Source organism: Notothenia rossii, assembly GCF_949606895.1.
Source record: "Notothenia rossii genome assembly, chromosome: 3".
NCBI classification, from domain to species: domain Eukaryota; kingdom Metazoa; phylum Chordata; class Actinopteri; order Perciformes; family Nototheniidae; genus Notothenia; species Notothenia rossii.
The window spans coordinates 18,842,390-18,856,882 of record NC_136901.1 but is presented as its reverse complement, the minus strand read 5'-3'; the positions used below and the strand labels follow the sequence as shown (position 1 = coordinate 18,856,882).

Here is a 14,493-nt window from a genome sequence, read left to right as displayed (position 1 = left end):
ATTCAGATTCTACCCATCCAGGCTAACCCTTGTCTACTAAAATATACTTTTGTTAATATAGTCAATCCAACTCACTCACTCACAGACAGACAGACAGACAGACAGACAGACAGACAGACAGACAGACAGACAGACAGACAGACAGACAGACAGACAGACAGACAGACAGACAGTCTGTTGCCTGATGTGATGTAACGGTCATGAAGAAGTGTACCTCTGCTGCTGCTCATATGCTAAACCTTTTTTTATCTTCCTCACTTTTTTCATCACTGCCTCCCTCCTCTTCCTCGTCATTCCACACACACACACACACACACACACACACACACACACACACACACACACACACACACACACACACACACACACACACACACACACACACACACACACAAATTCTTTGTGGAGAACAAAAGGCCCTTGATCTGTCCCCGAGGGCCACAGCTTGCAACGGGTTAATTCTGACTTGCCTTGTGTCTTTGTCAGAGCCAAGAAAATGTGTGTGCGTGTTTGTCTCTAGGAGTGTAATGCTGCTTGTGTTTTAAGAATATGTCGGTGTGTGTGTGTGTGTATGTGGCTTCTTATTTGTGTGTGTGAAGGGAGTTGGGGATACATGTTGGGGGGGGGGGGGGATGGGCGCCTCAGGTTTGGTACACAGGGTTTCCTACTTTGTCTGGCAGGGACTAGCCGGACAGGAGGAGGAGGGGGGAGGGTTGAGAGGTTAACAGAAAAGGGGTGTGGCTTAAAGTAACGTCCCTCTCTCGTTCACTATCTCTCCAGTGTCTCTCTCTTGCCCTCACTGACAGGGTTTCCTGTGGCTGAGTGCAGGGGCGTAGTCCACCGAGATGGAGCGATATAGTCCCTCCCCTCCAGCTTGCAACAAATTACTCACCCGCCTGAAATTAGGAATGCGCAATCTAGTGGCCACACACACACACACACACACACACACACACACACACACACACACACACACACACACACAGCTGCCTATGGCTTCATTTTGCGGGTGTCACATGGGTTTGATCATGTGAAAGTCTTATTGTTTTTACAGTAAGTCCATTAATAACCATGTCTCTAGGCCTCTGCATTGTATTGGGTGACAAAGATCAATTGCAGAGCTTAAAATATCTATTTCTCAAATGAGTCTCAATTGAAGACCGAGCACCATCGAGCACACGGAACCAATTTTTTTTTTACCTGATTATTTGCCACCTTTGAACTCTTATAAAGTGCTTAACATAGGATGAATACAATCTTAACTGCTGCAATAGGAAGCAAGTGCAATAAAAGCAAAGTAAGATATTAACTTGGATCAAAACATAAAGGGGAATTACATCAAAGTGTCTATATGCATAGCAGCTTGAGGTATAAGCTCGGCAGTACTGCTTTGAAACCTAAACTTCCGTATTCTTGTCAAAAATGAATCTTTAACGGTAGACACATTTGTTATCTTGTGTAATATATTGCCTCATCATCCAACTCTTATCTTGCAATTGTTTGTGTAGAGTAATTTTCTTTTTATTGTGACTATTTCCAGAGTTCTAAAGTCTAGATTTGGAGTTAATACACCTTAATTAAACTTTCGAAATCATGAATCTATATCTTAAACTGGACTGCATCGATCATATTTGGTCTTTCTTGCACATGATGCAGCCCCTTCATTTTTTTTTTGTTTAAACACATGGCTGTTTTTTAAAGAGGCCCTATTCCCTCTCCTGTGTTCTATAGGTTTAAGTGCATGTAAATGGTCTGCAAAGGCTAAAATCTCTGTGTGCCCTCCAGAAGGAGTTTCTCTCCCACACACTTTTCAGTTTGTGACGGTGCATTATGTTTGTGTGTTGCAGGAGAGTTTGAGGAGGAGTCGAAGCAGCCGACGCCGTCTGAACAACAGAAGCACCAGCTCAAACACCGAGAACTCTTCCTGTCCCGACAGTTTGAATCTCTACCTGCTACTCACATACGGTACGCGTTCACCAACAGGAGTTACCGACAGAGCTGCATTCAGACTGAATCCAGACACCTGCCATGCACAGTTAGAAGGAACCTACTATCTGCCCCTAACTGCAGGACATTCCCAGCTGTTATGGCAGTGTTAGGTCCTCTCTCTGCAGAGAAAACGTTCTTTTTAGAAAGTTGAGAGCATCCTGTTCAGCTCTTATTGAATAGATGTTCAAGTCATACTATAGTAACAGATAGGCACAGGTAACAAAATATAAGACTCTAGGCATAGAAATAGAAATCCAATGACTGTCACCTCGTCTTCCCAACACCACTGTTGTCTTAAACCAAAAACAGCTGTACCAGCAAGCAACACATGTCCATATTATTCTCATTATTACTTAAATACTTATGATCAGGTTTTCTGTATTTATGATAGTTACATATGGATCAAATGTTATTTTGCACTATGGGCTCTGAAGTTTCCTGAATGTTTTATATCGACCTTTAATCAGAAAAAAAGTCGTTGAAAATATTTGAATGAGGAAAAACAGATATACGTTTCATAAGCAAAAGATGCAGATTAACACAACAGCATTGGCCGTCTCACTAACGTTCATAAATGAAGTGTTGAGCGCCACTCCAGGGAACGGGTATTAACTCTTCTCACAAGTCGAAAAAACTTCTTGCTCATTCTTGTTTGTAAAGTGGCCTCTAGAAATAAGTAAATAAATCTTTTCATATTTAAATACTAAATGTCATGATCCAGTAAAGCCACCATGGAAACAAGTTTTGAACCCCCTGCTGTGCGCTTATTCTTGATTGTTTGTAAACAGAAAATTGTGTAAAAATGTTGTAATGTAAGTCTTTATATCAACTTTTTTTTTACTTTGAAGTTGTACAGAATCTGTATATTTGTGACTTAGATAATTTAGTCTCTGAATGCTCCTCTTTATCTCCGCAGGGGGAAATGTAACGTCACCCTGCTGAATGAAACAGACGTGTTGGCAGGATACCTGGACAAAGAGGTACGACCCTCAATTATTTACATACACATACTTGTTTTTATAAATGTCCTTGTCTGTTTTTGTTCTGTGGGTCTTACTATGTTTGGTGGTTTTGTCCTTAATGTTTTCGTATTGTATCACCTTTTAACTGCTGAAAATAAAAAATATTGAAAGACATAAAGTGTATATAAGTAAATCTACATTTGTATATGTCATCATTAAGCAACACACGTTTAAACTCTGTAAAGAGTGTATTATGGCGCATTTCCACTGCAGCGCGTAGCCCGGTTTAAGCGTGCCGTGCCAAACCCGGCCCGTTTTCTTTTGCTTTTCCACTAGGGGTAGTTCTGGTTCAGGGCTACTTTTTCACCTTTTGTCTGACCCTCCAAAATCAAGGTTCTTACCGGGCCAACAACCGGGCTAAATATGCTAAACTAGTGACGTAAACACTCTCGACTGCTGAATGGTCAGAGAGAATCGCTGGCAAGGGGGCTACAACTACAACAAAATGAACATATTTGACCGTTATTTCATTGTAATACACGTTTCAAAATGATGCCGAAGTAACAACATACTGATACCGGTTAGTAAAAACCATGAGTTAATGCTTTGACAAGTCTGCAGACAGACGGCAGGCGAAAAACCTTTTAAAATGCGTGTTTCCTGAATGGAGATTGGCTAAGCTAACGTTTATGCTCCGACCGTCCACACTCACAACAACGGCCTACAGACATAAATAAACCAGCGACTGTATTCTCCATGACACAGACAGTATGTGGTTTGTACTTGTTTAACTTTTGTCTAGTTTCTGAACAGATATGAGGAGCTGTGAGCTCTGAGGGCTAATGGCTAACGGCTGATGTTGGTTCTGTGGTTCTCATTGAAGATGACGTCACAGCTCCGCCTACACTGCGTTACTATAGTTACGGCCCCAGATACTAAACTGTAATGGAAACGCAGCATAAAGTGAGCCTGGCCTACCAAGGCCTAACTATACAGCACTAAGCCGTGCGAGGCCCTGCAGTGGAAATGCGCCATAAGACTTCATTATCAGTTCTCACAGATACAAACAGTCGATTGGAACATTTGAAAATAGCTGTAATGTGTTTCTGTGTGCTCCATCCAGGACTGTTTCTTCTACTCGTTGGTGTTCGACCCCAACCAGAAGACCCTCCTGGCGGACCAGGGAGAGATCCGAGTGGGCTCCAAGTACCAGGCAGAGATCCCCGACAAGCTGGCAGAGGGTGAGCAGCAACTAAAGTTAGGGACACCTGGGAGGAAATATGTTCAGTCGCTACATGACCTGATTCCACCTGAAACTAAAACAAAGTTCCCACTGGTCTCAGGGGAAGCAGACACCCGCATCCAGGAAAAGCTGGAGACCAAGGTGTGGGACACCAACAACCAGCTCAAAGACCCCCAGATCGACCAGTTCCTGGTGGTGGCGAGGTAACACTCCCCATCCATCTGTCACTCAGTTGCATCTTCATCACTCAACACTGTTGCCATGCCGACGTCTGACTCTACCATCCACAGAACAGATTTTGTAGAGGGATGTGTGAATTGGCAAAAAGTTTGATAATGTCCTAGGGAAATAAGAATATTGTTTGCAGATCTTAAGATAGGATAGTTAAAGTGTATTGACCGAGGGCAGAATCATATCACTGATTAATTAAATTCAGGGGTTATGCACCATTTGTAAACAGATATTAATTGACACTATTAGAGTGCACTGATAGTACTACACTAGTCTTTCGAGGTGCAGCACAGATTTCTTTTGTTTAAAGGAAGACTTTAGTTAGTTTGGTTTTGGAGGGAATCCTCCTGCCGCCCATACATCTGCTCATGAGCCAAACACTCCCTCTAGTGTTCATTAATGGAACATTCAGCAGCATACTCATCTCCTTATGAACAGCACTAATATTTCCCTATCAGAGATGTATAACACACACATCAGTGTTAGTGAACAGAAAGAGTGTTTGGCTATGGCAAACATCCTAATTATGATTTAATGGTTCATTATTAAGGTCAGCAGTGTTTTACACGATAACTCACACATTCATTTACTTATTTATTTGAATTGCCTATTTCACAGTGGACTTTCTTGAATTTTATTTAAACTTCAACTAGGGAAAACATTTATTAAATAAATAGAATAGTATATAAATTATACATATTCAAATGGAAATGAATAATGTTAACATAATAAATAAAATAGATTACAAGTGTGTTGTAGTGCACTGCCACAACCTGCTGAAAATCCCAACACATAAATTCATAATTTGGTCGAATTATATTCAACAAAATCCGGCAAGTAATTGAGTGATAACGGAAGTAAAGGAAAGGCTAGGTGTGCTCGATTGATAACACGATTGCTTACATCTTGTACACACATGAACTACTACTACTCCTGCTTTTTGTCGTAATGTTGTAACATTCAAGCCAACTGTACAATAACAGGGGGGACTCTGGCGTCATTGGGAAATGGAATGTGGTACAATAATTGTGTCATCTCCATAATCTTGTTTTCATATTTGTAGGACATTTGAAAATAATAAAATAAAATTAGATGAATCAGCAAACCTTATTAATCGGTATGATTTATTTTCAGAGCTGTGGGGACCTTTGCTCGGGCCCTGGACTGCAGCAGCTCCATCCGGCAGCCCAGCCTCCACATGAGTGCCGCGGCAGCCTCCAGAGACATCACACTGGTGAGGACACTCACTCCACTATGATCCATTCGGCCAACACGAGTCATTCATATGTTTTTGTTTACTGTTTGTGAAGATTTTACATTTGATATTAGAATGAAGGAATTCAGATTGCAGGAATGTTGTATAATTTCTTGTCAGTACCCAACAGTGGTGTTGCTTTTACTGTGTTAATGTTCATAGCAAGGTTCCAATACCAACCAGCATTTCAAAAGCCCTACACTCGTACTTAATATGCTACATAGCATTTTCTTATTTGTACAATTGTATTGGAAGTACAATATCAACAAATCACATCCTGAATTATTAGCTACTCTTGTGCAGAGGGCTTAGCAGCACAACAAAATTAAATATACTATGTTATAACTATTGTTTTTTATAACTTCAGTCTTCAGCGAGAAATACAGGTGATACAAGAAAACACTTTTCAATTTCCAACTCCTTACATCCTGTAGCCTACAATATGAAATGTTTATTGCTGGTGCTTCTTTATCGGCACAATTTTTTCAGCTAAAAGTTCATAATTCCTAAAATAGAGGGATATGGGTTCAATTGTTTATTACCTTCCTAGAAAACTAGTCTTGGGTGCAATGGCATGAAATGCTTCTCGTGGTCAAATACCATGAAGCCTGATGTCTGTGGTGATACCTCTCTAATGCTCCACCCCTGTCTCTCCGCCCTCAGTTCCACGCCATGGACACGCTGCAGAAGAACAGCTACGACCTGGCCAAAGCCATGTCCACGCTGGTCCCTCAGGGGGGGCCGGTGCTGTGCCGCGACGAGATGGAGGAGTGGAGCGCCTCCGAGGCCATGCTGTTCGAGGAGGCTCTTGAGAAATACGGCAAAGACTTCAACGATATCCGCCAGGACTTTGTAAGCTCTCTTTGTTCTCTTACAGCAGTGGTCACCAACCTTTTTAAGCCCAAGATCACCGACCTCGGCCTAGGTGAAAGGCGAGATCTACCTATTGCAGAATTGAGTGAAAAAGACGGCCCAGACAGTGCTTCCAATTTGAGGCCTTTTATATAGGCTGATTGCATCTGAATTACTGTTACAATGAAGGCTCCATAATCAGCTCAAGGCATATAGGCAGGGGTAAAGTGCTATTTTTTATGAGTGGGGGGCAGACCTCACCTCCTCTAGGGGGGTAGGCTACTCACCTCCTCTAGGTCCTCACCTCCTCTAGGGGGGTTCGGGGGGATGCTCCCCCAGGAAGATTTTTTTTTAAATATTGAAGTTGAAAGCATCAATCTGGTGCACTTTGAGAGCAACATTAAGAGATCTATGGATACATCTCTCAACACCCAGATGAAACAGAACTGTAAACAGATTTTCTTTTTCTTTATGGATATTTTACAAATCACTCCCCTTTCAAACTGTAATCTTGTTTTACGGCCATATAGTAGGCTATTTCATACCTGTTTTTCATTTATTCTCTTATTGTTTGTATAACTATAATGATCATATGAAGGTGTGCCGCGGAAATAATCTTTTGAATAATTTGTGACAAAACCATTCTAAACACTCAGAGAGTCCTTTAGCTCACCTGAGCCCCTCAGTCTGACAGGGGAGGACTCTCCTCCAGCTTGTTTTGGAGACAGCTCCTTATGTCCGTTAGTGCAGCTAGCTAACCAGATGCTAACATCACGGTCCCCGCTAGCACCGGTCCCTCTCTCCCCTTCTCTCCCCCTCTCTCTCTAAATGCGCTATTGCCACACACACACAGAGCCGAGCTTGAATGACACAAGCACACGTGTATTTCCATGCAACTCTCTGATTGGTCTGGTGACTTGCCTCTGTTGCATTCATTGAACACGGGAAATTGCAGTCCTGCCGTCCTCTCTTGTGTTATGACTCATGATGAGGTTCACGTAAAGCACGGTTAATGTATTATATTATTGAGGTGTCTCAAATATACGTCAATCAAGTGGCACCTGCTAACTGGATGGTGGATGATAGGTTTACATCTAAAAATGTATTTTTCAAACATTATTATTTTAATTTAATTTTTCTTTTTTTTGTTACTTTTTTTTTTAACAGTCCGCGATCTACCCGCACCACACTCACGATCGACCGGTCGATCGCGATCGACTGGTTGGCGACCACTGTCTTACAGTATATGTAACAGTGGACATTTTTAAACCACTTCTTTTTGGATTAGCTTTTCATTAGCAAAATCCCCTTTGGTCCTTTAATCTTTATTATTTATTTATAGTAACAACATCTCTTGTTTTCTGTTTTCATTTGTGATGAAGCACTTTGAGCGACACCTGGGCTGAAGTCCAATAGTCCATTTAGCTTAGGAACCTTCCTAACCACGTGAAATGACCCGGAAGTCCCTCAGTGGCAGCCATGATAAGTGCTGTTCCAATTCTCCAAATGAAAGGAAAGGAGGTTTCAAACTTCCTTTATAACCTCCTTTAGCTTAGGAACCACTGGACCTCCCTAACCGAGAGGAGAGGAGAAAATGCTGCCCCACAATGCCTTGCAGCCGCAGCATTTGCCGTCACACAACAGTCGGCCAATCACGGAAACAAACAATTATGACCGAGAAATTATATCATGAAAGTTACGGTGCTTATTAAGCATTTTAAAACGTATTTGGTAACTTGCCAGAGTGCTTTGTTTTGAACGTTCATCAGTATTATAATCAAAAAGAGAAATATGAACGTTAGTTTTTACTGAAATGATCAAATAAAGTCAACATTTCACTGAGCTTTGTGGGGTTTGTTCAACTTTTAAAAGATGTTTGAATGGTGATATACACAGTGATAGGTGTTAAGGACTAACGTTTATAATAAATACATTTTAATTTATTTTTAAGATCTTTTCATACAATCATACGTATTGGGATCATTTGTATTCATGTGGACCGGAGGGAGAGGGTGACGAGCATAAGTTTCACTTTCCTTTTTTATTTCAATTCCAACTTTGGTCATGAAGAATATGTTTCTCTGTTGTCCACATTAATAAAACATAAAGCAACAGCATCAGAGCACGGTGCAGAGTCTCTAGATGAGTTTACAGTAGTCCCTCGTTCTTATTAAACATCCATGTTGTAGTCCGTTGTATAGAACACTGTAGTCTCCATAGTTTCACCACAGCAGCAGACGCACACAATGACGTCCGCTGGCGCATCATAAACACTTTGGATAGTGAAAGTGCATTCGGATTCTCTAAAGTACCGCAGTCTCTTCTCCTAAGTCCTTTTGAATTCTCCTATCCACTATCCCTTAACCCCGTGATGTTTCACTCAGAGGTCAAGGAATAGACGATAGGGTTAGACGTTAGGAGCTGATTTTTGGACTATTGGACCGCAACCCTGGTGTTTGAAAAGTGCTATACACATAATTAATTAATACATTAATTACAAGTATTGTGTACCTATTTATGTGGAACCCTATGTGAAATGTAACCATCCTGTTTTTGTCCTCTCCCTCAGCTTCCCTGGAAGTCTCTAGCCAGTGTGGTCCAGTTCTACTACATGTGGAAGACTACCGACCGCTACATCCAACAGGTAGGTCTACAGTGAGCCACACAGTATCAAAAGGCACTGTTTGTTTTTGGTTTGACTGCTTTTTTACAAACACATTTTCTTTCTGATTTTCAGAAACGACTAAAGGCAGCAGAGGCAGACAGCAAGCTGAAGCAGGTGTACATCCCCACCTAGTGAGTGTCCCTGAAACTGCTACACTGAGGACTTACTTGAAGTTGGAACTGCTGTGAGAATAACTGCCTTTCCTCTCTGTGCTCTCCCCCCTCACCAGCACCAAGCCCAACCCAAACCAGATCATGGCCCCCAGCAGCAAGCCCGGCATGAACGGGGCACCAGGCTTCCAGAAAGGACTCAGCTGTGAGAGCTGCCACAGTAAGTACACACTGGGGGGGGGGGGTTTATGGGGACAGTTCCCATGAGTTTTAAGAGGAACAATTACACCAGAATGTATTGTTTGTATCACAGCACTGGTCAGAAATCTAAGCTAATATGATACCTGAGTTTCAGGACTGATATCAAAACTATAGCTTGAAATGATCCGGTTAAATATCATCTGCATTAACAGGCCTGAAAACAATTGACAAAGAAGGCTTTATAAATAAGGACATCATCAAGGCATTCATATTTACTGACTTTTGATTGAGGAATTTGGGCCTGTATAACCTTGGAGCACTGTCAGGGCTGAAGAGCCGTTTGTGCCTGTGACGCTGTCGGCTGGTTTTGAAGGATATGCAACCGCTGCTCATAAACTCTCAGGCCAGAATTGCCACAACAGGAAAGTCAGTAACGGTCACCAAGGCGCATCATATCCACTGTATCCACTGTAAACTATGTGACCATGTATAAGAGACCATAAACAAGTGATAATCACAAATGACCACCTGTTAGCAAAACGTTTTAACCAGACCAGCCACATTTAACATTACAGTAAGTTCCTGGTGTTAAACATGGCAATTTCTGTGGAAAAAGACAAATAACAATTTGAATAAAAAGGATAAGATGAGGAATTAAATTCCTATCTTTCGTCTGTATTGACAAAGCCTTTGTGCTTTTATGGACCAAACAGTAACTCTGCAGACTCTTGTCTCATTCAAGACTCCATCTTTAAACCAATACATTCTCAAAAGATGTAAAAGCAACTATAGAAATCAAACCTTGGGAGCCTGCTGTCTTTGACTTTTGGTTCTTATATAAAGTAGTAGCAGCAGCCCGTTTAGACGCCCTCTCCTAACGTTGGTCCTCCCTCCCACCAGCGGCCCAGTCTCCTCAGTGGTATGCCTGGGGGCCTCCCAACATGCAGTGCAGACTGTGCGCCTCCTGCTGGATCTACTGGAAGAAGTACGGAGGCCTGAAGACCCCTACACAGCTAGAGGGCGCTGCTAGAACCGGCTCTGTGAGTACCATTCAACATTTCAGTCAACAGCAGAGAAGATGTCAATCAAACTGTTACAATGTTAGTGAGTTATTAGGAAGACATGGCTGTTGACACATTGTCTTCAAGAATGGACCTCTTGAGTTGCGTCCTTATGGTTTGCTCCCTCCCGTCCAGGAGACCGGCCCCCGTGGTCACATGACCCGCCAGGAGGTGCAGGGCTTATCGCCGTTTACTCGCAACGAGGGGCGGGCCAAGCTGCTGGCCAAGAACCGGCAGACGTTCATCCTGCAGACCACCAAGCTGACCCGCATTGCCCGGCGGGTGTGTGAGGATATCCTGCAGCCGCGGAGGGCCGCACGCAGACCCTACGCCTCCATCAACGCCAACGCCGTCAAGGCTGAGTGTATGTAAAAACACACACACATACGTTATTAATGATGTTAAACATTATTTATGTGCGAACATCAGAGGTGGTGGAAGTACTCAGATCTTGTACTTGAGTAAAAGTAGAAGTACCAGAGTGTAGGAATACTCTGTTACAGTAAGAGTGAAAGTAGAAAAGTATTCTCATCAAAATATAGGTAAAGTAGCGACAGTAAAAGTAGTCGTTGTGCAGATTGGTCCTTTTCAGAATAATATATATGATATGTTTTATAATGATTGATCATGAAAGTCTTCTCAAAGTTGGTAAAGGTGCAGCTAGTTTGAATGACTTTGTATACTGCAGGGTAGCTTGTGGATTTACTCCAGGTGGAACTAAAGTCTGATTTAAGACTTGATTATATTTCACATCATTCATCCAAAGTAGCTCAAGATATTAAATAAACATTATTGACTTTTAAATTGTAGTGGGGTAGAAGTAGCAACAAATTATACTCAAGTAAAGTACAAGTCCCTCAAAATGTTACTATGGTCTAGTACTTGAGTAAATGTACTTAGTTACTTTACACCTCTGGCTACCATCATAAATGTATAATACAATTTGTCCTGTAAACTTTTTGGAGCTAATAAAAAGATAACATTAAGTTTGTACAGTTAGTATCACAAAATATGTATTTATGTTGTGGTATTCCTTCTTGTAACTATGTAAATTAACAGGGTTTAATCTAAACCACATTGCACATGTGTTAAAATGAATGATGTGTGTGTTCAGGTATAACCAGGCTGCCCAAAGCCACGAAGACCCCCGTAAAGACGAAGGTGATCCCTCGGCCGTCCCTGGCCAACATCGTGAAGGATTTAGGTAAGAGCGGGTCCTGTGGTCTGATCCCCCCCACCACCACCACCACCATAACGGGTTGTTAAGTGTTCTTGTTTCCCCGCAGCCATCACAGCTCCTCTGAAACTGAAGGCATCCAGAGGCCCCCCCACCCCCATCAACAGGAACCAGGCCAGCACGCCCCGCGTGGGACAAAGCCTGCTGGGAAAGAGAGGCTTTGAAAGCGTAAGTGTAACGCACAAATAAACACACCATACACCGTGTTTTACACTCACCTGTAGTGGCTTTGCTTTTGTCTCAAACCCACCTCCTTTCATGAATTCAATCAACTTGTTATGGAACTTTCTGTTATACTACAAAAACATTTTCCAGCGGTTCACTGAAGGAGGGGGTCGATTGGATGCCCCTGGTTTGCACAAAGTAGCCTAGACCTCAGCTTTATGCAAATTCGAATTGGCCAACTTGACACTTAAATACAGAATAAATGGGAAGGTGGTAAATGACGGATTCGATAGACAAGCACTATTACCCGTAACACCCTTCCACGTCTTTTTTTTCAGGTACTTGTGTAAACTTAATGCATTCATGGAAAAGCTGGAATGAAGATGTAAAAGTGCGATCATCTCAGAATCAAACGGAGTCGCCTCTTGTAGCTTCACAGTTCGCGGTCTAACCATGAGAACCCCACAGCTTGCTCTGTCAGTGATCATTATTCAGTAAAACAACAGGGTTTATTCACGGTTTGGTCTTTCATTGGTTCACAGGCTGCAGGCGTGCCCTACCCAGCCAATGGGAGGCCGTACACTTCAGGTATGAGGACCACCTCGCAGTCGGTCATCAAGAGGCAGAAGGTCAGCCAGGGAGAGGCCCCCAACCCTGTGGTGTTTGTGGCTACCAAGGACACCAGGTACGTCTCACCTTATTACATCCTATAACCTCTTCAATAAAGATTGCATTGTAGTAAGGTATCAGAATCCAAATTCCTTTATTTGTCCCACAACGGGGACATTTCCGGTATTACAACAGCAGAAGTGTAGTGTAGATAAAGTGAAGAGATTAGACTTACATATTGAAAAAGAATAAGAAAGTAGGCAAAGGTGATAAGTACACCATGGTAAAAACCTAAGTAGCTATATTGTGTTCTTTTTTAACAGTAACCTTGTTAAATTTAAAGAAGCTGGTACTGTTTACAGATTGTAAATAAATTGAAAAAATATCTAAAGCGTAAATTGCACACAGCCTATGTGTGTGTGGTGCTCTGTGTGTGTGTGTGTGTGTGTGTGTGTGTGTGTGTGTGTGTGTGTGTGTGTGTGTGTGTGTGTGTGTGTGTGTGTGTGTGTGTGTGTGTGTGTGTGTGTGTGTGTGTGTGTGTGTGTGTGTGTGTGTGTGTGTGTGTGTGTGTGTGTGTGTGTGTGTGTGTGTGTGTGTGTGTGTGTGTGTGTGTGTGTGTGTGTGTGTGTGTGTGTGTGTGTGTGTGTGTGTGTGTGTGACCAGTTGTTCTGGAAGGTTAAACCATAATAATTATTTCCATTTAGGAACCTTGTGTATATTGTTATTAATGTTATATTGTGCAGGGACGGAAAAAAACATAAGACCTTTTGGAAATTCTAACTTGTTTTAAATGTAAAAGGTTCATAAAATAAAAACACAACATTGTGACACTCAGTTGAATTTTATATCCAACTGCTAAATTCGTTATTCAGTCACATTTTTTGTTTATCGTCTATTCCTTGACCTCTGTTTGAATGTAGTTTGACCTTTGTAACTGCTGTGCAGACATTCTGATGAAATAGGGCCTCTAACTAATTATCTTAAATAAACTCACTAATTAATTAATCCAGTTCAATATGCATTATTCTTATTCTTATCATTCTTTATGAGTGCAGTAACGGTAAGGTATCTAATTACTTATTTATAACAGAGATGGTCAAACTAAAGTGGCGGTGAAGGGTTCTCCCGTGAGAGGGCGATCAAGAAAAGAGAGCGAGGGTGAGGGAGTTTACAGATGGAAAGACACAGAAAGACAGAAGCACAATAACAACAAGTAGGCTATATTTAGGTGTTTTTTGTGTAAATAACCGACTGTTTCAAGAGGAAGTAAAGTCCCCTGGTGTGTCCCCTATACTCTAACGCAGGGGTGCCCACACTTTTTTGGCTGGTGAGCTACTTTTGAAATGACCAGCTAACCGAGGTCTACCAACCAAAAATAAAATCCCAAATTGCAAGGGTTTCTGAATAACACATTTTATTTATACATGGGATAACTACAATAGGGCTGCAACAAACGACTAATTTGATTATCGATTAATCTATAGATTAATGAAACGATTAATCGAATATTCGGACTACTACTGTGTGCCTTGCACAATTTCTCAAACGCTCTTATTTAGCCACCAACTTTTAGATTTAGCTTGAGGTTGTTTTAGGCATGTGGAAACTAATAATGAAGACAATAAAGATGAATACTTGATTCAAAAATACATACAGTATATTAAATTAACTTAACAAATTGTGAACAAAATTAACATTGCTTTTTATTTAAATAAAATAAATAATATTTCACATCAAAAGAAACAAAAATGTTTTAACAAATCGTATGAAATAATCTGATGACAGAACTGTAAACAGAATAGATAAATAACAACATTTTATTACAAAATAAATAACTCGGTTACCTCTAATCATTAACCCATGTTTGTATAATGTATTTACTCTGTGTGTTGCTGCTAGCATAAATAACACCT

The 14,493-nt window shown here is 41.4% G+C and overlaps 1 protein-coding gene across 3 annotated transcripts in view; it reads left to right on the top strand.

The window, feature by feature from the left end:
• The window catches only part of mta2 (metastasis associated 1 family, member 2), a 42,282-nt gene that overhangs the window by 23,859 nt on the left and 3,930 nt on the right, over positions 1–14,493 (top strand). Inside the window, exons 4-17 of one of the 3 annotated variants that reach the window (XM_079670891.1) lie at positions 1,848–1,965; positions 2,906–2,969; positions 4,075–4,192; positions 4,295–4,397; positions 5,560–5,659; positions 6,344–6,532; positions 9,102–9,176; positions 9,270–9,328; positions 9,427–9,527; positions 10,409–10,548; positions 10,705–10,933; positions 11,684–11,773; positions 11,856–11,974; positions 12,514–12,656. In XM_079670891.1, coding sequence (XP_079527017.1) covers positions 1,848–1,965; positions 2,906–2,969; positions 4,075–4,192; positions 4,295–4,397; positions 5,560–5,659; positions 6,344–6,532; positions 9,102–9,176; positions 9,270–9,328; positions 9,427–9,527; positions 10,409–10,548; positions 10,705–10,933; positions 11,684–11,773; positions 11,856–11,974; positions 12,514–12,656 — 1,648 coding nt within the window. Of the gene's footprint in view, positions 1–1,847; positions 1,966–2,905; positions 2,970–4,074; positions 4,398–5,559; positions 5,660–6,343; positions 6,533–9,101; positions 9,177–9,269; positions 9,329–9,426; positions 9,528–10,408; positions 10,549–10,704; positions 10,934–11,683; positions 11,774–11,855; positions 11,975–12,513; positions 12,657–14,493 lie in introns of all 3 variants that reach the window. The other 2 variants (XM_079670890.1, XM_079670889.1) reach the window with 2 other exon arrangements.